The 24,775-nt window shown below is 36.7% G+C and overlaps 5 protein-coding genes across 5 annotated transcripts; 2 read left to right on the top strand and 3 right to left on the bottom strand.

Annotated features, from left to right (window-relative positions):
- Nucleotides 1–992: 992 nt before the first annotated feature.
- Nucleotides 993–2,251, bottom strand: LOC140990364 (7-acetyl-epi-neemfruitin B aldo-keto reductase-like). Its single transcript, XM_073460035.1, has 3 exons — nt 1,816–2,251; nt 1,510–1,720; nt 993–1,404 (listed from the first exon to the last, which is right to left on the bottom strand). Exons 1-3 carry the CDS (start codon nt 2,160–2,162, stop codon nt 1,240–1,242), a joined length of 723 nt encoding a protein of 240 aa, XP_073316136.1. The 5' UTR covers nt 2,163–2,251; the 3' UTR covers nt 993–1,239.
- Nucleotides 2,252–7,378: 5,127 nt separating this feature from the next.
- LOC140989885 (inorganic phosphate transporter 2-1, chloroplastic) lies at nt 7,379–9,869 on the top strand. Its single transcript, XM_073459389.1, has 3 exons — nt 7,379–8,368; nt 8,672–8,863; nt 8,954–9,869. Exons 1-3 carry the CDS (start codon nt 7,643–7,645, stop codon nt 9,776–9,778), a joined length of 1,743 nt encoding a protein of 580 aa, XP_073315490.1. The 5' UTR covers nt 7,379–7,642; the 3' UTR covers nt 9,779–9,869.
- Nucleotides 9,870–16,471: 6,602 nt separating this feature from the next.
- On the bottom strand, nt 16,472–17,819 carry LOC140990655 (beta-arabinofuranosyltransferase RAY1-like). Its single transcript, XM_073460473.1, has 3 exons — nt 17,627–17,819; nt 17,195–17,441; nt 16,472–17,114 (listed from the first exon to the last, which is right to left on the bottom strand). Exons 1-3 carry the CDS (start codon nt 17,720–17,722, stop codon nt 16,867–16,869), a joined length of 591 nt encoding a protein of 196 aa, XP_073316574.1. The 5' UTR covers nt 17,723–17,819; the 3' UTR covers nt 16,472–16,866.
- Nucleotides 17,820–18,501: 682 nt separating this feature from the next.
- On the top strand, nt 18,502–22,224 carry LOC140989925 (uncharacterized). Its single transcript, XM_073459462.1, has 4 exons — nt 18,502–19,112; nt 21,077–21,229; nt 21,314–21,519; nt 21,841–22,224. Exons 1-4 carry the CDS (start codon nt 18,645–18,647, stop codon nt 22,046–22,048), a joined length of 1,035 nt encoding a protein of 344 aa, XP_073315563.1. The 5' UTR covers nt 18,502–18,644; the 3' UTR covers nt 22,049–22,224.
- Nucleotides 22,225–22,280: 56 nt separating this feature from the next.
- LOC140989924 (protein DETOXIFICATION 29-like) lies at nt 22,281–24,217 on the bottom strand. The gene is made up of 6 exons (XM_073459461.1): nt 24,081–24,217; nt 23,675–23,731; nt 23,074–23,312; nt 22,859–22,977; nt 22,649–22,735; nt 22,281–22,538 (listed from the first exon to the last, which is right to left on the bottom strand). The coding sequence occupies exons 1-6, from the start codon at nt 24,146–24,148 to the stop codon at nt 22,470–22,472; spliced, it is 639 nt and encodes a 212-aa protein (XP_073315562.1). The 5' UTR covers nt 24,149–24,217; the 3' UTR covers nt 22,281–22,469.
- Between the last annotated feature and the right edge of the window lie 558 nt (nt 24,218–24,775).

The raw sequence follows: 24,775 nt of genomic DNA, 5'->3' as shown, positions 1-24,775 counted from the left end.
TTAAAATAATAATTTATGTAAGTATACATACCTTAATATAAATTGTCCAAATAAAATGAACCTGTAAAAACAAAAAAAAAACATGTGTTGAGTCCGCGTCTTTTGAAAAATATGCAAAAAGTGAAAAAATAAATTCAAACCTGTACAAAAACTTACCGATGAAAAATATGAGAAGAGTGAATGAAAGAAGAGAATCAAGTATTCAATTTATAGAAGAAAATCTATAATATTATAATAAATTCGAAATTAATAAAATTATGGTGTCCCAGCTTTTAACATGTGCTCCGTTTCAAAGTTAATGTGTCGCAGCTTTTAGCATGTGCTGAGTCCGCGTCTTTTGCATATAAGAAGTCACGCGCAAATCACGCCATCTCCGATGGCGTGGCGTGACTTAATTTTTTTTTTTTAAAAAAAAAAATAGGCAAGTGACCTGCATTTAAAAAAAAAAAATTAGTTAGTCACCCCTCTTGAAGAGGCGTGACTTGCTTTGTTTTGTTTTTTAAAAAAATGAAAGTCACGTCTCTTGAATAAAAAAAATGAAAGTCACGCCTCTTCGTGACACCTTAGTTTGTTAAATTTTTTTTTTTACGCTATTTTATTAAGCGTTGAAGAAATTTGTGGTAAACGGTGAAAAAGCACAAACTTTTTCATCCTTCAGTTACTGTTCGAAACGTATTTTCTCAGTCAGTCCAACAAAAAATGTCACAACCTGCCACTGCACTGCTAGTGATATAATGACATAAATCTCTTCTAATCATGTTTGGTCATAAAATGTCTAAAATGTTCTAAGGGTTGATCCAATAACGAATTCCTAAAGGCGGTGTGACTCTACCTTAATACAGGCATATAATGTGTATTCTTACAAGTAATGTTTTAAGGGTTGATCCAATGACGTATAATAAGAGACATGAATGATCTTGGTAGCATGCGAGTGATGAAGTATTTCGACGGGTTTTGTAATCTGCTGCTAATATACAGAAGAATGCACAAGGTGCTAAAAACTTGATACTTTTCAATTTATGAATGAAAAGACAAAAAAGAAAATTTAATTTAATTCAAATCAAATGAATGATCTGAATTTACAACTCAAAAAAAAAAAAACCTTAAAAACAATGTTATTTTTGGGTAATCATTGAAATATGTAGAGCATTTCCTTCATTAGCTGCTCACTGAAGCTCTCCAACAACAGAGCTGCCCCTTGCCCGTATGCCCATCTAAAGTAAACCTGCGCAGGTGTTTTCAAAACACTATTTTCTCAATCTTCAAACCTTCGGATTCCATAAACTGACTGTAATCAAAATCTTTATCTTCCCCATCAACAGCTGAGGAGACAAGGATGGCAATATCGTTCTCTGCGCAGTAATCTATAAGTTTCTTGTCTCTCCACATGGGTTCCATCCCAATCTAATTAACAAACAAAAATATGATAAATCAATATTATATAAAAACACCCATTTTTTAAATTTCTTGGAATTTAACAATCTATTGAATTTGAATCCATTTTTAGACCTGATTCGCACCGGGAGCCGTTTTAGCAAATTTGAGTAAACTTTCCAACATTTCGGTGGAGAAGTTGCTGACTCCAATCAGGTTCGCTAATCCAAGTGATTGGCATTCTTCCATGGCTTTCCATGCTGAAGTGAAATCGTTAACTGAAAAGGTGCTGTCGTTCTCAGGCCATTCAATTAGAAAGATGTCCACGGATCCCAGGTTCAATGTCCTGTCAAAAGTAAATAAAGGAGATAGATCATGTTTAAATTCCTTGACATAAATAAAGAACCGTGATTAATTCTTGTGTAAAAGAACTGTACTCACTTAAGTGATTGCTTCAGATTCGGGACGATGGAGTCGGAAACAGCGCCGTCAGTTAACCGAATCTTGGAAGTGATGAAGAATTCATCTCTGGATCGTACGATCCCATTTTGCAGAGCTTCAGATATGGCTTCTCCAACAAGCTGCTCCAGATAAGAAGAAACTTCAGTCTGAAAATGGGTGTAGCCAAGACCAATGGCGTAAAGAATCGCAGTTTTCACAGCAGATGGATCGAGTTTTTCAGGAGCAGATGATGTTCCAATCCCGAGTGCTGGCAAGTCTATTACTGCAGAACGGTCTTCTCTCCTAATTTTGGGAATGGCGAAAGATCCTTGCGAAGCATCAGTCATATTTTTTTCACTTTTTTTGATAGAACGATCGCTGATGATTTTTTAAGAGAGAATTTGAGTGATAATTGTGATGGGTTTCTATCAATTTTTATAGTTACGATGTGCAGTTGTTAATTGTTATATTGTTCACACGTTGGGATGACCACTTTGCAATACGACCGCCTTTATTCGAGCTAGTGGTTTTTAGCATTATTTTTCGGGTTGTGTTTATAGTTGAAGCGACGCCAAAAAATAACAATGTATCACCAAAAAAGATAATATGTCAACGAAAATTGTTGACATAACGACATATGTTGTTTAATGACATCATATATGTGAGCACTCCTCCGATCACTCAAATTGAAAAAAAAACATATAAGTTAATTGACTACACCATTATTCAATCGGAGTAAGTCTTGTAAGAAGCTCTCACGAATTTTTATATGTGAGACGAGTCAACCATACCAATATTCACAATAAAAAGTAATACTCTTAGCATAAAAAGTAATATTTTTTCATGGATGACCCAAATAAGATATTCGACCCACGAAATTGATCCGTGAGACCGTCTCACAAGAATTTTTGTGATTCGATTAATAATTATACTTAAAATTAAAAAATGTTCAAGTTGCATAATTGAAAGTGACATTTTTTTTTTTTATCAATTAAGTGGATGAGAGTGATGTTTGACTTTTGGGAAAAAGGTAAGTAACATAGGGGAACTTGAATGACACGGACTTGGAACGTTGAATTCAGACCTGGAGGAAAAAAAAGGAATATACGTGCAACTTGTCTTTGAATTTTATTTATGCATGAGAGGACTTACTTTTTAAAGAAAAAACGATTTATTGTATTAAAATTAAATATTGTGTAATATCATAAAATATTATTTCAATAAATTATCCGTTGTCTATCCATCCTTATACTGAATCTTAAACCACAAGTTGGTATTGAGTTTTGATAATTTCGAGGAAAAAAAACGTCGTCCACTATACCCTTTGGATTTCTTTTTTCCAGTCCTCGTTCAATGATTCTATTTTAGTCAACGCGTCTATTTGATTTCCAATCCATTCATCCTTTGCACTTATTGTGAAAACTGGTTTGGAAGCTTCATCTAACCCAAAAGTTAGACTTTTCAGCAGCTCGGGATGTGCTACCCGACTGCTGTAAATTTATGATCTCATCTTGTACTACCGACGAATAGTATTTGTTAAGATTGGAACTTGAACCTAACTCAACTCTAAAAGTTAGTTCAAGAGAGGAGGATTGTCCAAGTCCATATATACAACTCTCAGGGATTTTATCTAACCGATGTCGCGCCCAGGACTGAACATCTGGAGTGAAGTTTACAAATGACCCAATTATGGGCAGAACGGGTATCCCAACTATGGACAATCTAACACATAACCGTTGAACCTGAGCTCTGATACCGTGTCAAGATTGGAACTTGGATCTAACTCAATCCTAAAAGCTAGCTCAAGAGGGGATGATTGTCCAAATCCATATTTACAATTCTCACGGATTTTATTTAACCGACGTGGGATAACTAACATTATTTGTCCTATCTGTAAGTTGCATTTGGCTACTACTGCCCATTGTTTGTTTTTCTGCTCTTATGTTTGCATTGCTTGGAAAAACACCTCATACTGGAGTTGTTTGAGCAAATATAGAATCATGACTTCCTTTATTGATTGCGCTTTTGCTTTATTGAAATTGTGGAACACCGAGGATTTTGAAATATTTTTTATGTTAATATGGGCTGTTTGAGCTAAGTATTGCAAATTATTGCATGCATCCCAACAACACAATGTGGTTCACCTTGAACGGGCTTATGGGAAGAGGGAGGAACAATGATTATGGTTTGAGAAGGCGAAACCTGACTATTGATATATGAATGCCAACGGCTTCCTTTTTTTCTATCTTTTTCCTAAAGATGCTTTAGCAGATGTGAAAGAACTAGACAATGCTATTAGCTATTTGCAAATAATTTGCATCGATGTGAAAACACAGAGTCGGCTACGTCGTGTTGAAAATTTTTAGGGAGTCTAATTATGTGACATCCTAAAACTTAATTTGGGAATGATGTCTTAAGTTTCATTTGAAGCATGAAATGTGGAATTTTTTCATTTACAAAAATTACAGCTCATCTTATATAAGTTAAGGCGTGGGCACGCTTTTATGCATTTCATTTTCTTTTAAATATTTCAGTCCTGCACAAGGCATGGGTACACCACTGGGTGACCCTTTTCTTTAAAAAATGTATCGGCTACTAACAACTATATTTGTTTCCTGTAAGAAGGATATGAAAATGAATTTTCAAGTTCTGGTGGATCTTATCTCCAAACTCTTATTGGTTAAAGTTGGTTCCTTTGCTGTCAACACCAAGGAGAAGTTTATGGTGATGATTGCTATCACTGTAGGTATCAAGGTTAATATGTCATCCTTTTTTCTTAACGTTCTAATGGATATGATCAGCAAACGTTCCACTGGTTTTGCTGTTCAAATCAGCAACTTGCTTACTGTTTGGAAATCCCGGTTTCTGCTGCTCAGGATTTAAGAAATACAAAGATGCTCGATGCAGCTAATGTTTTAGCTCTTCATCCAAATTTATGTCATCCCCTCTGCTGCAATTAAGAAGGAACTTGGTGAGGCTCAAGCTTCTGCCACCGAAAAAAGCCAAAGCGGAAGTTGGTTTGGCAAGTGACTTTGTGCATACCGCCTCCGAAGGCTCTAGTGCTTTACCCATTTATTAGTAAACGAAGAAAAAGTCAAGAACCATAAAGGTTAAGGTTCCTAAAAAGACGTTTGTTACTAATTTCATTTCCAAGTCCTCCATTGATGTGTGTGCTGAAACAGTTCTGATAATTCAAGTATTCTCTTTTATTGAATCAGCATCACCAATTCCAGCACAACCTATTTATATTGTTCCATCAGGGGCTGGATATTCATACCGTGTTCTCTTTGCCCCGAGACCTAAGGGTGTTGTTATTTGTGAACCTCTACCTGAAACCACACTATCAGGGTTGAATCGCCCAAGTGTTTTTTGGCAAAGGTAAAGGTAAAATGATTTTTGATTCTATTTCTGAAGAAGGTGCTGAAGAAGAAGTTCTGAAATCCTCTGTGCAAACCCATATTGACTTGCACATGGAAGAAAAAAATGCTTTTGTTGATCACGAAATCAGATATTTTAATGACTAGGTAAAATTCTATACAGTAACTAGGCTAGCTACTTTTGAGAAAAATCAGAGTAAGTTGAGCAAAACAATAAAGCTCGAGGCCATGGTGTTCTCTCAGGCTCCGCCTTGACCAGAAGAGCCTACAGCATAGAAAAGATGAAAGTTTATAAGCTAAGTGAAACTCTAACCCCTCTCAAAGTCAACTATGATTATACCAGAGTCTCATTGCCTTTCAAGATGCTGCAATTATACACAACTCAACAATGATCTCTCCACTCTGATCATGAATGTGGCTGTCATGGAAACAGATTTTACTGCAAGAATTGCTGAAAAGACTCGACCTACAGTGGATTTCAATGTCAAGTGAGGTTTTCTCCAAAAGACACCACGTCTAGTACTCCTGCACCTTGCCTTATTGTTGTTGCTATTGTTGCTAAAACCTCAGCAGTCCTCCTCTTTTCTCTCAGCTCGATGTTTAGTTCTTTTCAATGTTGACGATATTGTGAATTCCATTGCTCAAGTGACTATCTCTACTGATGATATGATAGTTGATCATCCACAGGATCAAGAGAATGGTGCACAGGTTTCAGCTTCTTCTCCTCCACCTTAGAAGACCCCATTCGGAAATGAAGTTCTCTCCCCCTAAATCTGATAACATTTTATGATTAAATAAAGAAACAATAAATATAAGAGTAGGTCTTTCATAAGACGATCTTACGGATCTTTATTCGTGAGACGGATCAATCATGTCCATATTTAGAATAAAAATTAATATATTTGACATAAAAAGTAATACTTTTTCGTTGATGACCTATATATAATATATATTTCACAAAATTGACCTGTGATATCTTCTCACATGAGTTTTTGTGTAAATATAAAACTATTTGAGATCATTCATTACTAATTAGATTTGATTTCCTTCCGATAATTGGTTAGGTCCTTGTCGAATACAACATGTTTCATTCATTCTTCTAACTTTAGGCTGAAGGAGACAAGATGTTGATAAATTATCTTTTATTTTGTATAATTTTATTTGAATTATAATTATAATATTTGCATGTATTAAATTTTTTTATTTGAATGACTTAGTTAATAATTTAATTTAACCCATAAAATTGTCCTCTACGAGCTAGTTTTTTTTAAATGTGTTAGTCAATTTCTGCATATGTGTCGACTCAACAATATTCTATTTAAAATTATAATCTTTCAATTCAACGTAATAATAATATTAAATTATTTTTTAAAAAAATAAAATTTTATAATATAATCGGATCATGACATGAATCTCATGATTTTATTAATGATTTTATATTGTTTAGCCCAGACTCGGCATCCAAAATAGTAAAATGCAATTCATGATTTTATATTGTTTAGCCCAGACTCGGCCTAAAAATGTATGTATAAAAAATTAAATCGAACAATTTAGGGTCTAACACGGCCTTGAATTGTTTTATAAAATTTGAACATCCTAAATAAATTATATTTTGTATAAAATACTTTGTTATACGTATAGTTTTCATTGGTCTTTTTTTTATTAATTTATTGTTTGATTGCAATTGATAACCGAATAATTATAAAAATTTATTCTTAATTTGAATATATTTATTAATTGGAAAACAACNTCATTTATGGTTGTTCTTCGTATAAAAATATGCATAATTTAAATACTTTTTATATAAATATGATATGAAAATATAGAATATTTTATTTCAAATATTATTTTACAGTTTTAAGTTTTAACTAATATACTAAAATCATTTATCTTTTAAAACCTAAAAGAAACATAATAATATTTAAATAAAAAATAAGATGGGAGTATTATTGGTATGTTTTGATATGTGAATAACAACATGACTTCCGTATAAAATCTGTAAATAACATGCTGCCAAAAAATGCTATTTATAATATTGAAATTGCAATATTAAATTATATTTAAAAATAATTTGTGTATTCATTCAGATAAAATATTCTTTTATGAATATTGTATGTAGTATAAATTAATCAAGGTGTAGATTTTTTGTTCTTCACATTGTCTCCCTCTTGCTAAAGATTTATGGGTTTGGATAATGTACATGTTGTCATAATAAATCACAAATTCCTCAGTTTCCACCATTCGTTCAGCTTATCAACCAAATCCACTCTCCATCTTTTAACTTTTCCACCAAAGAAAATGGCAAAAAAAATCTTAAAAATTCAAGAAAATGAAGAGTTGGGCATTCCCAGTCGTCCTCTACGTTCAACGGCCGAGAATCAAACTGAATAATTCCCTCAAATATTCGCTCCTCTGCTTTGTTTTTCATCCCTTTGTGACACCTTTTAGTCATGACTTCTTCCTATTGTTTGTCTTCGCCCAGAAACACCACATCACAAGCATTATTAGTTCACAATTCTCGCCTTTATATCCCAAAGCACCAGTCTTGTGTTTTTTCAAGTGAAACACAGTGTCCCAGAAAGGATTATCTCGTCCTGAAGCATCATATATCAAGATTAAGGAAACCCTTCACACTCTTGAGACGCCCTTTTGCAGCCTTATCCTCTTTTGCGGAATCGGAAAATGATGATAGTGGAGGTGTTGTCGAAGGAAAAGGGCATCATCATGAGGAAACTGCAAAATCAGAAGATGATTTGTCTGGAATGGCGCGGGCTTTCAACATATCGTCAAGAACAGCCTCTGCTATCTCAGTGTGCATAGCCTTGGCGGCCCTTACGCTACCATTTTTCATGAGTTCTTTGGGGCATGGATTACCGTTCAAGATTAAAGCTTTATCTTATGTTACCCTTTTGTTTGGATTTTACATGGCTTGGAATATCGGGGCTAATGATGTGGCCAATGCAATGGGGACTTCAGTCGGTTCAGGGGCGTTGACACTGCGGCAAGCGGTGGTTTTGGCTGCCGTGTTGGAGTTTTCAGGAGCGTTGCTGATGGGTAGCCATGTCACAAGTACGATGCAGAAGGGGATTCTTGTTGCCAATGTTTTCGAAGGAAAGGATGCTTTACTCTTTGCTGGTTTGATTTCTTGTTTGGCTGCTGCTGGTACTTGGCTGCAGGTGCACTTTAAAGTTTGCAAGTGTTTTGAATAGATAGCGTTGTTCTTCATAATTCATGAAACTAGTTGCAGTTCATTTCAATTTCGGGTACATAATTACTTGTATTTAGTTTCTTGAGTTATATAATCGATGTCATCATGTATTATATTATGTTTTATATGCTGATATCTCCATGAACATCTGCCACTGGTGTTATTAGTTCTTGTGTAAAGCCAATAATATCAATCTCCACACTGAAAGAAACTAAGAATTTCTGTGCGTAAGTACTCCAAGTGAGTTTCTAAGTTCAACCTTTGTACTCAGGTAGCATCGTACTATGGCTGGCCTGTCTCAACTACGCATTGTATTGTTGGATCCATGGTTGGATTTGGTCTTGCTTATGGAGGAACCAATGCTATCTTTTGGAGTTCACTGGCGAGGGTAACTTCATCGTGGGTCATTTCACCTCTAGTTGGAGCATTGATGTCATTCCTTGTCTATAAATGCATACGAAGGGTATATTCATCTGTCGCACGAATCTTGATCACGAAGAAGCATTATTAGCAGAATATTGTCTGAAACTCTAACTCTCCTTAATATTTCTAGTTTGTTTACAGTGCTCCAAATCCAGGACAAGCAGCCGCTGCAGCTGCACCAATTGCTGTCTTTTTAGGAGTCACCGGCATTTCTTTTTCAGCATTCCCTCTCGGCAAGACCCTTTTCATAGCTTTTGCTCGGGCCTTAGCCTGTGGTGCTGCAGCTGCATTTTTAGTTGACAGAATCACAAGAAAGCAATTAGGCCACCTCCTAGCCAAGTCTGCTAAAGCAGATTCAGAGCCAAAGGAGGAAACCCATATCAGTAAAAATATTGGCTTTCTATCCGATATAGCTGGCCCTACAGGCACCCAATTAGAGATAGTTTATGGAGTATTTGGCTACATGCAAATTTTATCAGCCTGCTTCATGTCGTTTGCACATGGAGGAAATGATGTGTCCAATGCCATTGGTCCTTTGGCTGCAGCTCTGTCCATTCTCCAAGGTGGTTTGAGTGGAACTGAGATTGTGATTCCTAATGATGTTCTAGCATGGGGTGGATTTGGGATTGTTGCAGGGCTCATGATTTGGGGATACCGAGTTATCGCTACTATTGGAAAGAAAATTACAGAACTAACACCAACTCGGGGATTTGCTGCTGAATTTGCAGCAGCATCAGTGGTTTTAGGGGCATCGAAACTGGGGCTCCCTATATCTGCTACTCATACTCTGGTGGGGGCAGTGATGGGGGTAGGATTTGCTAGAGGGCTTAACAGTGTACGAGCTGAGACGGTGAGAGAGATCGTCACTTCTTGGGTTGTGACAATTCCCGCTGGTGCAACATTTGCTGTCATTTACACTTGGATCTTGACCAAGGTTTTATCATTTGTGCTTTAACTGTATATTAGAAGATGATGATTTACAACATTTTGAGTGAAATATTGATGTACACTAGAAAATTTTATTCCAATATTTTATTTTTTGGCAATTCTGTCGGTGTGTTTTCTACTGAAGTTGTGCTACACTTGCCAATATTTTACAGAATTGACAAATGTTATGAGACATACTGTTACGTTCGGCTGCTTATATAGCAATTAGCATACAGATCAAGGTAATGCAACGAAAAGTCATAATTTATATCTTCTTGAGAAGGTTTTTCATTTTCGAAAATGGCTCGATTCCGGATGTTCCAAACTTGATAGATCGTAGTTACAAGTGCCGTCACTCTCATCTTAGATAGGATAGAATTTCCCCCATAATTTGTTCTAAAATCCTTCAAGATCGTCGTATGAGAACCCATAGTTTTCACCATGCCGAGCCATTTATGTATTTCCATCCAAATGCACAGTTAGATTGGGCACTAAAAAAAGAGGTGTTGGATAGATTCATCTGTCGGATATTCGAGCATTAAATGGACGAGTCAACAAAAGTTGGCATTTTTGACTCAGATAGAAAGGAACGCATTTTATACGCGGTAGGATGCGTTCAGACGGAACGCGTTTTTAACGCGTTTTCACACTGACAGGAAGTTCTATAAATAGAGCTTCTTTCCTTCATTCTGAAATCATCCCTTCTTCGAGTTTTCTCTCATCTTATAGCATTTGAGTGCTTAGTTCTATAATATTTGTGGGGTGTTTTGTTCTCCTGTATTAAGAGAGTGTGTTATCTTTGGAAACACAATGAGTGAGTTGTACACCACAAAATATTATAGTGGAAATTCTTTTCATCTTGCTCGTGGTTTTTAACGTATAATTTTTAGGGGTTTTCCACGTAAATCTCGGTGTCCAGTTTATTCTTTATTTTCGGGTTTTATTATCTCAAATTTTCGCAAGTGAGACCAACACATGGTATCAGAGCCTTGGTTTAAATTTTCTTAAAATTCTGAGTATGCTCTGTGGTTGCAGCCTAGACTGATCTTCCACATCAGAAAAGATTTTTTGAGATTTTTTATTTAAGACGGGATTATTTTGTCCAGTCTACCAAATTATTGTAGACATAATGGCGGGCAAGTACGAGATAGCAAAGTTCAAAGGAAGCAATTTTATGCTGTGGAAAATAAAGATACAAGCAGTTTTAAGAAAGGAGAATTGCTTGGCAGCTATTGGAGATAGACCGGTGGAGATTACAAATGATGGAAAGTGGAATCAGATGAATGACAACGTTGTTGCCAATCTACACTTGGCTATAGCAGACGAAGTTTTTCAAGTATCTTTGAGATAAAAACAACAAAAATTATCTGGGATACTCTGCCAAAGATGTACGAGGTCAAGTCCCTACACAACATGATTTTCCTAAAGAGAAGGCTTTATACTCTTCGGATGGCGGAATCTTCATCGATGACCGACCATATCAACACACTGAATACTCTATTTGCCCAACTCACTTCCATGAGACATAAAATAGGGGAAAATGAATGTGCGGAGCTTTTACTTCAAAGTCTACCAGATTCATATGATCAACTTATCATCAACATAACCAACAATATTCTTATGGGCTTTCTAAGATTCGATGATGTCTTAACTGTGGTTCTCGGAGAAGAAAGTTGGCGCAAGAATAAGGAAGACAGGTAGGTAACCTCGAAGCAGGCAGAGGCTTTACCGATGATAAGAGGAAGATTTATGGACCGTGACTCCAGTGGGAGTCAAAGACGAGGTAGATCGAAGACGAGAAGTAAGAAGAAAAATATTTACTGCTTTAAATGTGGCGTTAAAGGGCACTTCAAGAAATAGTGTACGAGTATCAAGAAGAGTTCTCAAGGAAATGTGGCCAGTGCTTCAGGCAGTGGTGAAATATTATTCAGCGAAGCTGCAACAGTTGCAGAAGGCAGGCACAAATTTTGTGACACATGGAATATGGATTCAGGAGCGACATGGCACATTACGTCTCGGATAGAATGGTTTGACCATTATGAACCAGTCTCAGGAGGATCTATATTCATGGGAAATGATCATGCCTTGGAAATCGCTGGGGTCGGTACTATCAAAATTAAAATGTTTGATGGCACCATTCGCACCATACAGGAGGTACGACATGTGAAAGGACTAACGAAAAATCTTTTGTCCTTGGGGCAATTGGATGACATCAGGTGCAAAACTCGGATCGAGAACGAGAGCATGAAAATTGTGAAGAGTGCGCTTGTGGTTATGAAGGCGGAAAAGATTGCTGCAAATCTATATGTACTTTTGGAAGAAACACACAAGGAGGCAGAACTAGCTGTTGCATCAAATGGTTCAGTAGAAAAATTAACAGTGTTATGGCATAGAAAGCTCGGGCATATGTGAGAACGATGGTTGAAAATTCTCTCAGAACGGAAGCTGCTGCCGGGACTTACAAAAGTGTCATTACCCTTTTGTGAGCATTGTGTTACTAGTAAACAACACAGATTAAAGTTTGGCACTTCTACTGTCAGGAGCAAAAGCATATTGGAGCTGATTCATTCGGATGTTTGGCAAGCACCGGTTGTATCCCTAGGAGGAGCGAGATACTTTGTCTCGTTCATTGATGATTTCTCTAGGAGATGTTGTGTGTATCTAATCAAGAAGAAATCAGATGCTTTCCAGATCTTCATAGATTTCAAAGCGGGGGTTGAACTTGATTCTGAAAAGAAAATCAAGTGTTTGATGACTGACAATGGAGGAAAATATACCAGTGACGAATTTGATGCATATTGTCAACATGACGGCATCAAAAGACAGTTTACAATGGCTTACACACCTCAACAGAATGGAGTTGCGGAACGGATGAACATGACCTTGTTGGAAAGAACAAGAGCTATGTTGAGGACTGCAGGTCTAGAAAAGTCATTTTGGGCGGAAGCAGTCAAAACCGCTTGTTATATTATCAATCGTTCTCCTTCAGTGGTGATTGATCTGAAGACTCCGATGGAGATGTGGACTGGGAAACCGATAGATTATTCTCATTTGCATACATTTGGAAGTCCTGTGTACGTTCTGTACAATGAGCAAGAAAGATCGAAGTTGGATTCGAAATCCAGAAAATGTATCTTCTTGGGTTATGCTGATGGAGTAAAGGGGTTTCGCTTGTGGGATCCTACTGTTCACAAGCTTGTCATCAGCAGGGATGTTATCTTCGAGGAAGATAAAGTAAAGGGAGACAAAGGCACACCGAATTCAGAAACTACTATATTTCATGTGGAAAATAAGACGGATGAAGGTCAAATTTCTTGTGAAGCAGTACCAGAGCACGAAGAACAAGAACATGTTGAGTCTGAAGTTTCCAATGTGAGGCAGTCAACTCGAGACAAAATACCACCAGGTTGGCTTTCAAATTATTTCACTGAAAGTAACATTGCATATTGTCTATTATCAGATGATGGTGAGCCATCGAGTTTCCACAAAGCTACTCAAAGCTCGGATGTATCCTTGTGGATGATAGCAATGCAAGAAGAGTTGGAGGCATTAGACAAGAATAAAACTTGGGATCTTGTTACACTACCACGAAGAAGGAAAGCCATTGGAAACAGATGGGTCTATAAGATCAAGCGTTATGGCAATAACCAAGTGGAGCGGTATCGTGCTAGATTGGTCATAAAAAGGTATGCTCAGAAAGAAGGCATTGACTTCAATGAGATATTTTCTCCTGTGGTTCGGCTTACAACAGTCAGAGTGGTGCTGACATTGTGTGCGGTGTTTGACCTACATCTAGAACAGCTAGATGTGAAAACAGTGTTTCTTCAAGGAGATCTTGAAGAAGAAATTTATATGCTCCAGCCAGAAGGTTTTGCGGAAAAAGGCAAAGAAAACTTGGTTTGCAGGTTGAACAAATCTATGTACGGTCTCAAACAGGCGCCAAGGTGTTGGTACAAGAGATTTGATTCCTATATCATGAGCCTTGGATACAACAGACTGAGTGCAGACCCTTGTACGTATTTCAAAAGGTCTGGTGATGATTATATTATTTTGCTGTTGTATGTGGACGACATGTTGGTAGCAGGCCCCAACAAAAATCAGGTCCAAGGATTGAAGGCACAGTTGGCTAGGGAATTTGATATGAAGGACTTGGGACCAGCAAACAAGATTCTAGAGATGCAAGTTCACCGAGACAGAAGTAACAGAAAGATTTGGATTTTCCAGAAAAATTATTTGAAGAAAGTCTTGCAACGCTTCAACATGCAAGATAGCAAGCCAATATCGACCTCTCTTCCTGTTAACTTCAAGTTATCCTCCGAGATGTGTCCTAGCAGTGAAGCAGAGAGGATGGAGATGTCTCGAATACCATATGCATCAGCAGTGGGAAGTTTGATGTTCACTATGATCTGTACAAGACCGGATATTGCTCAAGCAGTGGGAGTAGTTAGTCGATATATGACGAATCCTGGACGAGAGCATTGGAGCACTGTCAAGAGGATCCTTAGATACCTTAAGGGTACCTCAAATGCTGCATTATGTTATGGAAGATCAGATTTTACACTCAGGGGCTATGTCGATTCAGATTATGCAGGTGATCCTGATAAGAGGAAATCTACTACTGGTTATGTGTTTACACTTGCAGGGGGAGAAGTAAACTGGGTTTCAAAACTGCAGACATTTGTGGCGTTATCTACAACGGTGGCAGAATATATGGCAGCTACTCAAGCTTGCAAGGAAGCAATATGGATTAAAAGGTTATTGGAGGAGATCAGGCACAAACAAGAGAATGTTCTTTTGTTTTGTGACAGTCAGAGTGCTTTGCACATCGCAAGGAATCCAGCCTTTCATTCCAGGACGAAACACATTGGAGTACAATTTCGCTTTGTGCGGGAAGTAGTAGAAGAAGGTAGTGTGGATATGCAAAAGATCCATACAAAGGATAACATAGCTGATTTTCTGACCAAGCCAGTGAACACTGATAAGTTTGAGTGGTGTAGATCCTCAAGTGGTCTAGCAGAAACGTAAGCAGCAGGGAATAGCAAGATTGAAAGGATGTGTGGAGATGTGTTTGATTCTCAATCAAATCTCCAAGTGGGAGAAATGTCGACAATATGAGCATTAAATGGACGAGTCAACAAAGGTTGACATTTTTTACTCAGATAGAAAGGAACGCGCTTTATACGCAGTAGGATGCTTTCAGACGGAACGCGTTTTCACACTGACAGGAAGTTCTATAAATAGAGCTTCATTCTTTCATTCTGAAATCATCCCTTCTTCGAGTTTTCTCTCATCTTATAGCATTTGAGTGCTTAGTTCTATAATATTTGTGAGGTGTTTTGTTCTCCTGTATTAAGAGAGTGTGTTCTCTTTGGAAACACAGTGAGTGAGTTGTACACAACAAAATATTATAGTGGAAATTTTTTTCATCTTGCCCGTGGTTTTTATCCTAATAATTTTTAGGGGTTTTCCACGTAAATCTCGGTGTCCAGTTTATTCTTTATTTTCGGGTTTTATTATCTCAAATTTCCGCAAGTGGGATCAACATCATCCTCGGTGTTACATAGAATACACAATTTATCTATCACATGCAGAAGTTTGTCTCTTGTAAGAAGCTTCTTATGGGCAAACAAGTATAGTACAAATCTGTGCTTAGGAAGAACACAATACATGCGCTTGTGCGAAACCAATTATCCAGTGTATGTCAGCATCCGCTGAGCCCGTGCAACGAACCATCTCATCACGAATGTTTAAAATCTGTTTGATATGCGGTGATTCATCTTTATGCCAACCCCAATTCCAAACACACCCAAATTGGCTATAGATGTGATTAACCCATCGAATCCAAAGGTCGTCTTTCCTGAAATGGATTTTCCAAAGGGTTTTAGCAATCAGAGCCTTGTTCCATGCTTTCAAATTTTTGAGCCCCAAGCCTCCATCAACCAACGGTTTGCACAACATGTCCCACGCAATGGGAGGGTACTTAGTTGGCCAAACAAACTTCCGACACAATGAGTAGATCTTATCAATGATGCAATTCGGAATTGGTAGTGTAGACAACCAAAAACATTCAACTTCTTGTATAACTGATCTCATCAGTTCAATCTTCTCAGCATAAGATAAAGAACGCATGGGCCATGAATTAATCTTCTTAGCGACGGCTTCAACCAACAGACTATAATCAGAAGATCTCAATTGTCTAGCAGCTAACGGGACCCCTAGATAATGAAATGGTAGAACTTCCTGACTGAGTCCAATGATGTCTAGGATTTCCAGTCTCACGCTTGCATCAACACTGGCCATATAGATGTTCGATTTCAACAAGTTAACTCTCAAACCAGCCATATCCTCAAAATTATTCAAGCATCGCATAACCAACGAGATACTACCAGTGTCCCCCCGGGAAAATATTAGCAGGTCATCTGCATAAGCCAAATAAGTTAATCGTAAGTTACAACATTTCGGGTGAAAACCATAATTGAAGTTTAGTTGGTTATGATTTTGTTATCTCTTGGAGATGCTCAGTGTACTCGTATTCACACTTTTTACCTCTTCTTTTAATGAATGTTAGATTCGTAATAAAAAAAAAAAAAAGGTAAGTTCAATGCTACCTTTGGGGCATCCAAGTGTGGCCATATATTCTCGCACGTGAGATGTAGGTCTATAATTTTTTCCATGGACCCCTCACTACAAATGCCCATCCCTGTAAGCACCAAATTTTCTATTCGACCACCACCATGAACTACTCAAACGGAAAGAGCTTTGAGTTGTGTGCTTGCATTGAATGAAATAATTTCATCTTGCAGCTCCTCTCGTTTTTTCAGATTGTTTGCCTTTACCAAACTAGCCCATAAACACGAGCCACATCTCTTCAGCATCGCCAAGGCCCTTGCAGAATTTTGTGCATAGTGCATGTTTATAATAACTAAAGTTGGGAAACTTCTTGGGCTCTAGGATCTCAAACTGGTAAAGCTTTGGTCGTGGCAATATACCTTTTGTTTTTCCCTTGTAGGGCTATACTTATTCTGAATTTTATCAAGGGATCCAATGACAAGGCCAAAGCTCAGAGCTAACAAAGAATATCAGACATGAAGTCATTTCCCGATTTCTCCCCCCACGTTAATAAAAACAATCAGGAATCAAACTTACTAAACCATCCATGATGATGTTAAATATAACTTGGGATGTCAATTCTTTGCCAGCTTTGCACACACATTCACCGCATAATGTGTTGTAGAAACTCGGTTGTTCAGAGAAATTGGAGTTGGATGCATGCTTCAGTACCTTCTCCAACGCTTTGATGGTAATAAAGTCCGAATGAGCATAATAGAAACCAGAATTAAGGCATCGAGGTAAGTTTATTGGCCCTGTAAGAAGATAACATGTTGAAATGGCTGAGAAACATAAAATTTGGATTTCTAAAGTTCATTTTTCCAATATTACGTACCTGCCATGTTACATTCATCAGACTGCACCACAAGAACAGCGGGACCAATAGACCTAAGATAGGGCAATGGATTCTCAAACCGGTAAACATCCACATTGCTTAAAAGCACGTTATAACCGAGCTTTAATATCTGTAAAACCATTCTAGACTTTACTTTTGTTACTTTCCGACAACATTCGGTCCCAAAATGGCAGTCATCAAAGCTTATGTTGGTTGGAGGATTTAAAAACTTGGTCACTGTCAGGCCCTAACATTGTATACATAAAGAAAATGTCAATACCAATGTGAAACAATATCTATTCTCACGAAAATTTGGAAAAGAAGTCTTATAAAAGTTCACAAACGACTAAAGCCTAAGAAGTTGATTGAATTTCTAATATATCCCAGAACATGAAACTTTCTTTCGAGGTATCAATGTCAATTGAAGGCGACCTGCAAGATGAACTTGTAAACTTCATTGTCCAATGCACAGACCAAGAAATTTGACAACTGGAGGTGGCGAAGCCTGCATACCCAACTCATTAGCATATCTTTGTAGCTATATTAAGCAACACCTACTACAATTAACTTGTTCTGATCAGCAGGAATTGACAGTAGAATCTCAAGAAAGAGAAGCAATTGAGGTCCACAACAACAGAGTAGCATAGAAGGATACACAAATCAAGAAAATCCCACAAAGCCAAAGAAGCCATAGGCCACTCTGAAGAGCCTGCGAATTTGGAAAAATTCAACATTTGACTACTACATGAGTCCTTGACATGAACTTAATCAAAACCGAGGGAGCTGTAAAGTTCGAGTCTTTTCACCTTCACGTAGTAGAAATTGGAGAAGATAATAGAATAGAATAGCGAGCTTCCATTACTTTTACTTTTTAGAAATGCATGAATGAGGTGAGGCAAGATTGTTCTTGGTAACCCAGCTTTTACGTGTTTATTTAACGGAAATGGGGGTAATAGGGGAGAGTGGAAACGCCACAACCTTCACCATTAGCCACCCAAAAATGCCGCTCAAAGCATCCGAACTATCCATCAACCAGCATAGGATCACATTTTTTCAGAGTCAAAATTATTTAATTTTATTCCATCAAAAAAATATTTAATTTTATTATTTTTAAGTAAATTTTGTAAAAAAAATTCATAATCATTTTTTAAAAATATTTACAAATACAATTTGTATTTTTCATCATGTTTGACTCCAAAACCAGTTTTGAGAACGCCACGTCTCTGCTACATCTAGACGATATTACCCCTCAAGATCACAACTTTTCAGAAGTTTATCCGATCCCACAAACTGAAAGCATCAAGCCCTTTTGCGTCATTTCCTCTTTACGTTCCCAAAATATCTCCACTCCCCATCATCTCTCCCGACGACACAGCTCAAACCAAAACGTCCATATCCAGTCCCCGAGCAAATTTCTCAATTTCTTACCAGACAATACGACGCCTTCCCCATGGCCGTCGTAGTCAGCAACATATCCCCTTTCCTAGAATTCTCCGCATCCCCTCCTCGAGTCCCTGAACTCAGAACCCGCCTCCTCCCCTCCGACGCCGTTTTGAGCATCTTCAAGAAGGATATACACCTGATCACCACTCACTTCGAATCTGTTTTCGATCATAAAGAGCGATACTTGACCAAGAAGACATCGAACCAGTCGAGGGTGAACGGTGTCGAGTACGAGAATTCCAGCGACGATGAGAATGGAAACGGGAATGGGCTCAATGAGGAGTTGGGAGAGGATGATGGGTTCGATTGGGAGAAGGAAATGAGGAAGAGGGTGAAGGAGATTGAAGAGATGAAAGAGCTGGAGAAGAAAGCTGAGGAGTTGCAGAACAAGGTTGATGAAGAATATGGCGATAGGAATGGTGGCGAAGATACTGAAGAAGAGAAGCGGATGAGAGTGAAGAAAGAACTGGAAAAGGTTTGTTCTTTACTCGTTTCCCTGACGATTACTGAATTTAAGCTCTTCGTTCTATTTCTTGGCTAAGGCATGACTCTTTGCTCTTATACTTATATTATGTTATTGAATCCTTTGGATCTGGCTTGGTCTAATGGAGAGTATATATTTATCCATTATATTTTAAACTAAATCTCCCTACATTTTTAAAGCTCCGAGCTCCCTAAACTGGGTCTCATCTCTGAAGGTAGAAACTCGACTATGAAAATACAAACTCAGCACACAGCACTTCGAACCAGTAGAGGGAGATCAACATAGAAATATAAGTTTATTGGATCATTGGAAATTATGAGTATGATGGGTTGAAAATAGGCATGATCAAGAAGCTTAAAGTAATGGTTTTAAGTTGATTTCCTTTTGATGGAGTGGCAATGGAATATGGATTTTTATGATAGTTGCATGTGTAGCTGACATGTAAACTGCCGATCCTATGTTTTTCTGATGTTTGAGAAAAAACTGTTAGATATCTTGCGGAGTGTTTATATTCAAGAATGTGAGAGCAGAAATGAGTAATTTATAAAATTAATGTTTGCCAAATTGATCTGAATTTTTTCTTTTTTTAAAAAAAAAAAAAGATGGCTTTGAAATTATTTATCTTGTTATTTAAAGATGTACTAGATTGTGGAATAAAAAAATCCTTGTCTTTTGACCAAATATATAACCAATCTTTAAAGCAAGGGGGGTTTTGGATGAGCTTTGGGAACTTTTATATTGAGGTCTTTGTCAGTTGCATGAATTAATTGTTTATTGTCTCCATGTAGCTACAATCAGAGATATAGTTAGCATTGTCTGCTCTTGATTTGTTCTTTCTTCGTAGTTTACTATGTAATCACTTCTGGGTTTACTTGCTTTGTTTGCTTTTTATAACATGAAACTTCTTACTACACTGTCTGTAATCTAGCTGGACTTGCTAAAAAAGTCACTAGAAACGTGAGAGTATCGTTTATAAAAGAGAAATTAATTATGAGAAAATAAGTACATCTGATATTCCATCCCATGGTACCAAGGCAAACCAGATTTTGCAGAAAATTTAATTATTTGATACTTATTAGAATCAAGTTGCTTCAACTAATTTGTTTTAGATTATGCTTTTATTTGTTTAATATGGAAAAATCTTGTCCCGAGAGACACTACAGCTATCGCCTATCAAACATCTGTACACATTATCTCGGTCGTGCTTATTTTATTTTCTTATGTTATTAACTTAATATATTAAATGGATTTGTATGGAGACATGAAAATAGTAACGAATAGAGAAGCAAGTCACACAAAATGAATGAATTGATGTAAAAATTTTATTTGATCATATTTCAAAAAATATTATAAAGTTGCATCTGATGATTAAATTTAATCAAGAAAGTCATTAGTTTAGTAAATTTCTAAGTTAAATTTGTTTAGTTTGTAGACGATAAGGTAGATTATTCAAATATATTTATTTTTAAATTCAATCATATGAATATATATAATTACATTAGTAATTTTTAAGGTAAAAACTCCTCTTTTGAAGTGCATTGTGTCAATTGTATGTGTTTAGGGAGTGCAATGTGCCAAAATTTAATTTTTGGGTGCAGTGGTGCGTGCATAGAGGTGTAATGTGCCAATTACTGTCACGGAATAATGGCCGTAAAAGAGTGAACTTCAAATTTCTCTCCGAAGCTTTGTCAATCAATATATAGCAGATAAGAGTAAATATGAAGGTCGTAACTGGTGGATAAACCGTAAACGGCTTGACTTTTTAAAAATCAAGCATAAAACCCTTTACAAATTGGGTATAGGTGTTTGAATTTTGTAACACGTGTTAAATATGCTTTTTTTAAAAAAAATGGAGTCTTTTTTTAGGGTTCTATGCCTTTTGGATTTTTCACATGAGAGCCTGGTGTAGTTAGCTCGTTGAGGAAGCATTAACCATTTAGGCATACGATGTATAGGTAGCAAAGGAGCAAGCAGAACGAAGACAAACAGCCCAGCTGATGTTCCAATTGGGTCAAAAAGCTTATGAAAAGGGCATGTATAGACGTGCAATCGAGTTTCTTGAAGGCGCACTCACGATCATCCCCAGGTCGACCTTGTTTGGCGGGGAGGTTAGAGATTCATATGTTATTCATATATTTATATACCTTCCTTTTCCATTCATCGTGTGAGCTGCACGGTATTCATATGTACAGATACAAATATGGCTTGCCATGGCTTACGAGGCCAAGAATCGCCATGCCGACTGCATTTCTTTGTATCGGCAGTTAGAAATGATGCATCCCAGTGTCAGCATAAGACGACAAGCTGCAAATTTACGCTACATACTGCAAGCACCAAAGCTTAAGATTACTCAAGAAGAGATGGTTACTATTCCAATAATTGGTTCGAGTTATGATAGGTGAGCTTATTTTTGCAAATCTTTGTGTATTTCCGGATTGATGCTTCACATATTGTTGAGGTATAAAACTGTTTTTAAACTCGATTTTTGAAAACGTGGTTTCAATATAATATCAGAGCCTCGAGGTCATAGGTCTCGTTGGTTTCGACGACAGGTGCTTTTCTCCAAACCAGTTGAAACCACGGGAGAGCTTGTTAAAGTATACAACAATTGTCTCAAATCACACCCAATGAGTTCAAGCTTGTAAAACAGTTATTTGCGCATATATTTATATTATGAAGTTCTATCGAAGTTTGACGATCTTTCTGTTGATTGTGTCAGTTATGCAGCGACTTGGTCTGACAAGTACAAGGACCAAGACCGAAGAATGAGTGGCTCCACGACAAATCAACTTCCATCAACCAAAGACTATTTGGCCGACTTCTTGGTGTGGAAACCACCAACTGGTTTGGAGAAAAGCCGTGCCTTCTGGGTGTCTTTAGCTTTGTGGGTCGGTCTGGTTGGAGCTGCCCTCTTTCTGAAAAGTTGAAGCCCTCGTGATTTGTATTGTAAATTTCTGCTGCTTATCTTGTATTCTTTCTTCGGTACAGCACGCTATTGTTGTTCGAATTGTATTCATACGTATATGTATATTCTTGGAGTTTTCAAAACAGTCAAGTTGTAGACAGTTTGCTCTTCCCTCATCTCAGTATATTACATTGAACAGATGCAAGTGTCAAAATTCAATAGCAATTTGTCCATGATAAGCTTTTTCCCAGATATACAAAAACGAAGACTTGCGCGATACACTTCCCATGGAACATGAAGGGGACCAAAAGCTCGTACTCAAACGAAACTAAAGTTACAGGTTCCTCAACTCTCAATCGTATAATATTATATGACTAGCACTAGAATCTTGGTCTCGATCCGGTATAAATAAGAACTTTGTTCTAGACGATGCACAACAGATCTTAAACATGGTTTCCTTTAGGATCTGATTCCCCTCCCCAGGTCTTGATCCTTAGAGCAGCAGCAGATGCCTGAACCACGCCCAGATAAATTAATCGTACCATATCACAAAAATAAATCAATCTTAAAATAATAATAATAAAGTGAATTTAGTGCAAATGAAGCACTAAATTGTTCGTACCTCTTTATTCCAATTTGTTCTATAAACAATGAAAAAGAGAATGAATGTTTGCACAGCTGTTCCTGTTATCATTCCATACCAAATACCCTGAAAGCCCAATATATGCACAAGTATTCAATAATTGTATAGAAATAACTTAAATGCATATACATACTTTAATACATAACACATATATATATATAGTGTATGTCAGAAATTATGGATACTTACTTGTACTCCAATGTTAATTGCATACCCAAATATTAGACCCAAAGGAATACCAAAGAGATAGTAGCATGCAATGTTAACATAGGCAACCAATGCTTGCCATCCAGCCCCAATAGCCACCCCTGCATTCATTCATTCTTTCACACACAACATACTTTCATGATTCTTCAATATAAATAAATAAGAAGAATTTCAGAAAAAATGTCGAAATCGATTACCTGAGAGGGCAGGCTGGATGTTGTTGATGACTATGCTGAATGCAAGCAATGGTGTGAGGTGGTACACAACTTGTTTGACAGCTTCACTGTTTGAAAATAAAGAAGGATACTGTTTTCGGAAGATGAGGATGAACGCCGAGACGAGTAGGCCGATCAAGAACGACGATATCACCACCACCACCACCGAGAATTTCGCCGTTCTTGGACGCCCCGCCCCCAATTCGTTAGACACCCTTACACTACAGTAGCCAAAAGTTTGAAAAGATATATCATCCCTTGATAATTTTTAAAACATAAAGTGAAATAATTAAATAGTAAGAAGTTTAGAATGTGAGAACACAAGGGTGTGTGTCACACATGACAGATATGTTTTACCCGACAAACACAGACAAAATATTCTTATTTAAAATAAAACTTATATATAAAAACTTAGGCTCCACAGTCCACACGTACTACTAACATTTCGAGTTCGACACGTGATTTTTATTTTTGCACGAAGTGGATTTATTATTATAATATTTTTTATATTATTTTTCCACCGTGTATACGACAATGCATGGAATATTTAAACATGAAACGACGTTAGATAGGAAAACAGTACCTTATTGCTGCATTGAAACCAATGGCTACCATGACAGTCCACCCCAATATGTTTGTGCTGCACCAAAAAAGTCAAAATTATTTTTCTTGAATTCTATAAATTTCGAATTTCTTTGACTGTGCTAAAGTACATAACATTAATTTTCATATGTATAATGGGAATCATCCCAAAAACCCGGGGATTTTGCAATTATCGTTTATGGACCCAAGAAAATATAACAAATATCGCGGGTCCCATTTACATGAAAAATTCCTTAAATACATTCTTATTCACTGGTGGTGAAATGTTGACATCTTTTTCAATTACTAGATGAATAAATGATTTAAAAAAATTCAAATTTTTAATAATATAAAAATAAGTTAATTACAATATACTTTCTAATAAACTTTATAATAAGTATGTTTACCATATTGACAGAGCATCGACAGCTACTTCTGCGTTCTTCAAGTATCCAGCAAAGAGAACCAAAGCCATGAAGTACCACGTCTCTAAACTGTATCAAATACATATTCATCTATTTGTATATATATTTTTTGAATATCTTATATTATTATTATTATTATTATTATTAATTAAAATAAATATTATTTATGAACGTAGCACCGAAATAATAAATAAGCTGTGGGTGTGGTGATATGAAATATATTTATTTATTATGATAACGAACACCAGGTCTACCGCAGAGATGCAACGTGCCTACAATAATTGACTATTGATTTCTAGACACACTTGAGAAGAACTCTGCCCCATTTCATCAAACACAATGTCAGATTTTATTACTTTTTTATTATTTTTTTGAAAAGAAAATATTTTCTTACACAATTATTGTTGATTAATTAATAGTGCATATGAAGTAGTGCATGATTATTGTCTTAAACATCATTAAAAATATCAAAATCAAAGTATATAGTCCTTACTTCTGCTTTTTTTTTTTGGTAAAAAGAAAAGGTTTAAAAAATATTTTACTCTATTACTTCCCAAAGAAAAAGTGATTTCTATTTTAAAAAATAATAATATGATCCATAATTATCGACTCAAAAAAACAAAAAAAAAAACAAAAAAAGTCCAACATGTTAATCTATATGTCTATAAGTAGGGAAA

This window comes from Primulina huaijiensis, chromosome 12 (assembly GCF_012295235.1).
Source record: "Primulina huaijiensis isolate GDHJ02 chromosome 12, ASM1229523v2, whole genome shotgun sequence".
NCBI lineage: Eukaryota > Viridiplantae > Streptophyta > Magnoliopsida > Lamiales > Gesneriaceae > Primulina > Primulina huaijiensis.
Note: the sequence above shows the minus strand (reverse complement) of the source record. Positions and strands in the feature narration are given on the sequence as shown.

Excerpts from the sequence above, each read along its gene's own strand:
- LOC140990364 (XM_073460035.1), bottom strand. The coding sequence starts at position 2,162 with ATGACTGATGCTTCGCAAGGATCTTTCGCCATTCCCAAAATTAGGAGA. Across the intron at positions 1,721-1,815 it reads AATCTGAAGCAATCACTTAA|GACATTGAACCTGGGATCCG; the intron begins GTGAGTACAGTT and ends TACTTTTGACAG. Across the intron at positions 1,405-1,509 it reads CGGCTCCCGGTGCGAATCAG|ATTGGGATGGAACCCATGTG; the intron begins GTCTAAAAATGG and ends TTTGTTAATTAG.
- LOC140989885 (XM_073459389.1), top strand. The coding sequence starts at position 7,643 with ATGACTTCTTCCTATTGTTTGTCTTCGCCCAGAAACACCACATCACAA. Across the intron at positions 8,369-8,671 it reads CTGCTGGTACTTGGCTGCAG|GTAGCATCGTACTATGGCTG; the intron begins GTGCACTTTAAA and ends CTTTGTACTCAG. Across the intron at positions 8,864-8,953 it reads TCTATAAATGCATACGAAGG|TTTGTTTACAGTGCTCCAAA; the intron begins GTATATTCATCT and ends TAATATTTCTAG.
- LOC140990655 (XM_073460473.1), bottom strand. The coding sequence starts at position 17,722 with ATGCTAATGAGTTGGGTATGCAGGCTTCGCCACCTCCAGTTGTCAAAT. Across the intron at positions 17,442-17,626 it reads TTTACAAGTTCATCTTGCAG|GGCCTGACAGTGACCAAGTT; the intron begins GTCGCCTTCAAT and ends ATACAATGTTAG. Across the intron at positions 17,115-17,194 it reads TGATGAATGTAACATGGCAG|GGCCAATAAACTTACCTCGA; the intron begins GTACGTAATATT and ends ATCTTCTTACAG.
- LOC140989925 (XM_073459462.1), top strand. The coding sequence starts at position 18,645 with ATGGCCGTCGTAGTCAGCAACATATCCCCTTTCCTAGAATTCTCCGCA. Across the intron at positions 19,113-21,076 it reads TGAAGAAAGAACTGGAAAAG|GTAGCAAAGGAGCAAGCAGA; the intron begins GTTTGTTCTTTA and ends TACGATGTATAG. Across the intron at positions 21,230-21,313 it reads CGACCTTGTTTGGCGGGGAG|ATACAAATATGGCTTGCCAT; the intron begins GTTAGAGATTCA and ends TCATATGTACAG.
- LOC140989924 (XM_073459461.1), bottom strand. The coding sequence starts at position 24,148 with ATGGCTTTGGTTCTCTTTGCTGGATACTTGAAGAACGCAGAAGTAGCT. Across the intron at positions 23,313-23,674 it reads GGTTTCAATGCAGCAATAAG|TGTAAGGGTGTCTAACGAAT; the intron begins GTACTGTTTTCC and ends TGGCTACTGTAG. Across the intron at positions 22,978-23,073 it reads CATCCAGCCTGCCCTCTCAG|GGGTGGCTATTGGGGCTGGA; the intron begins GTAATCGATTTC and ends GAATGAATGCAG.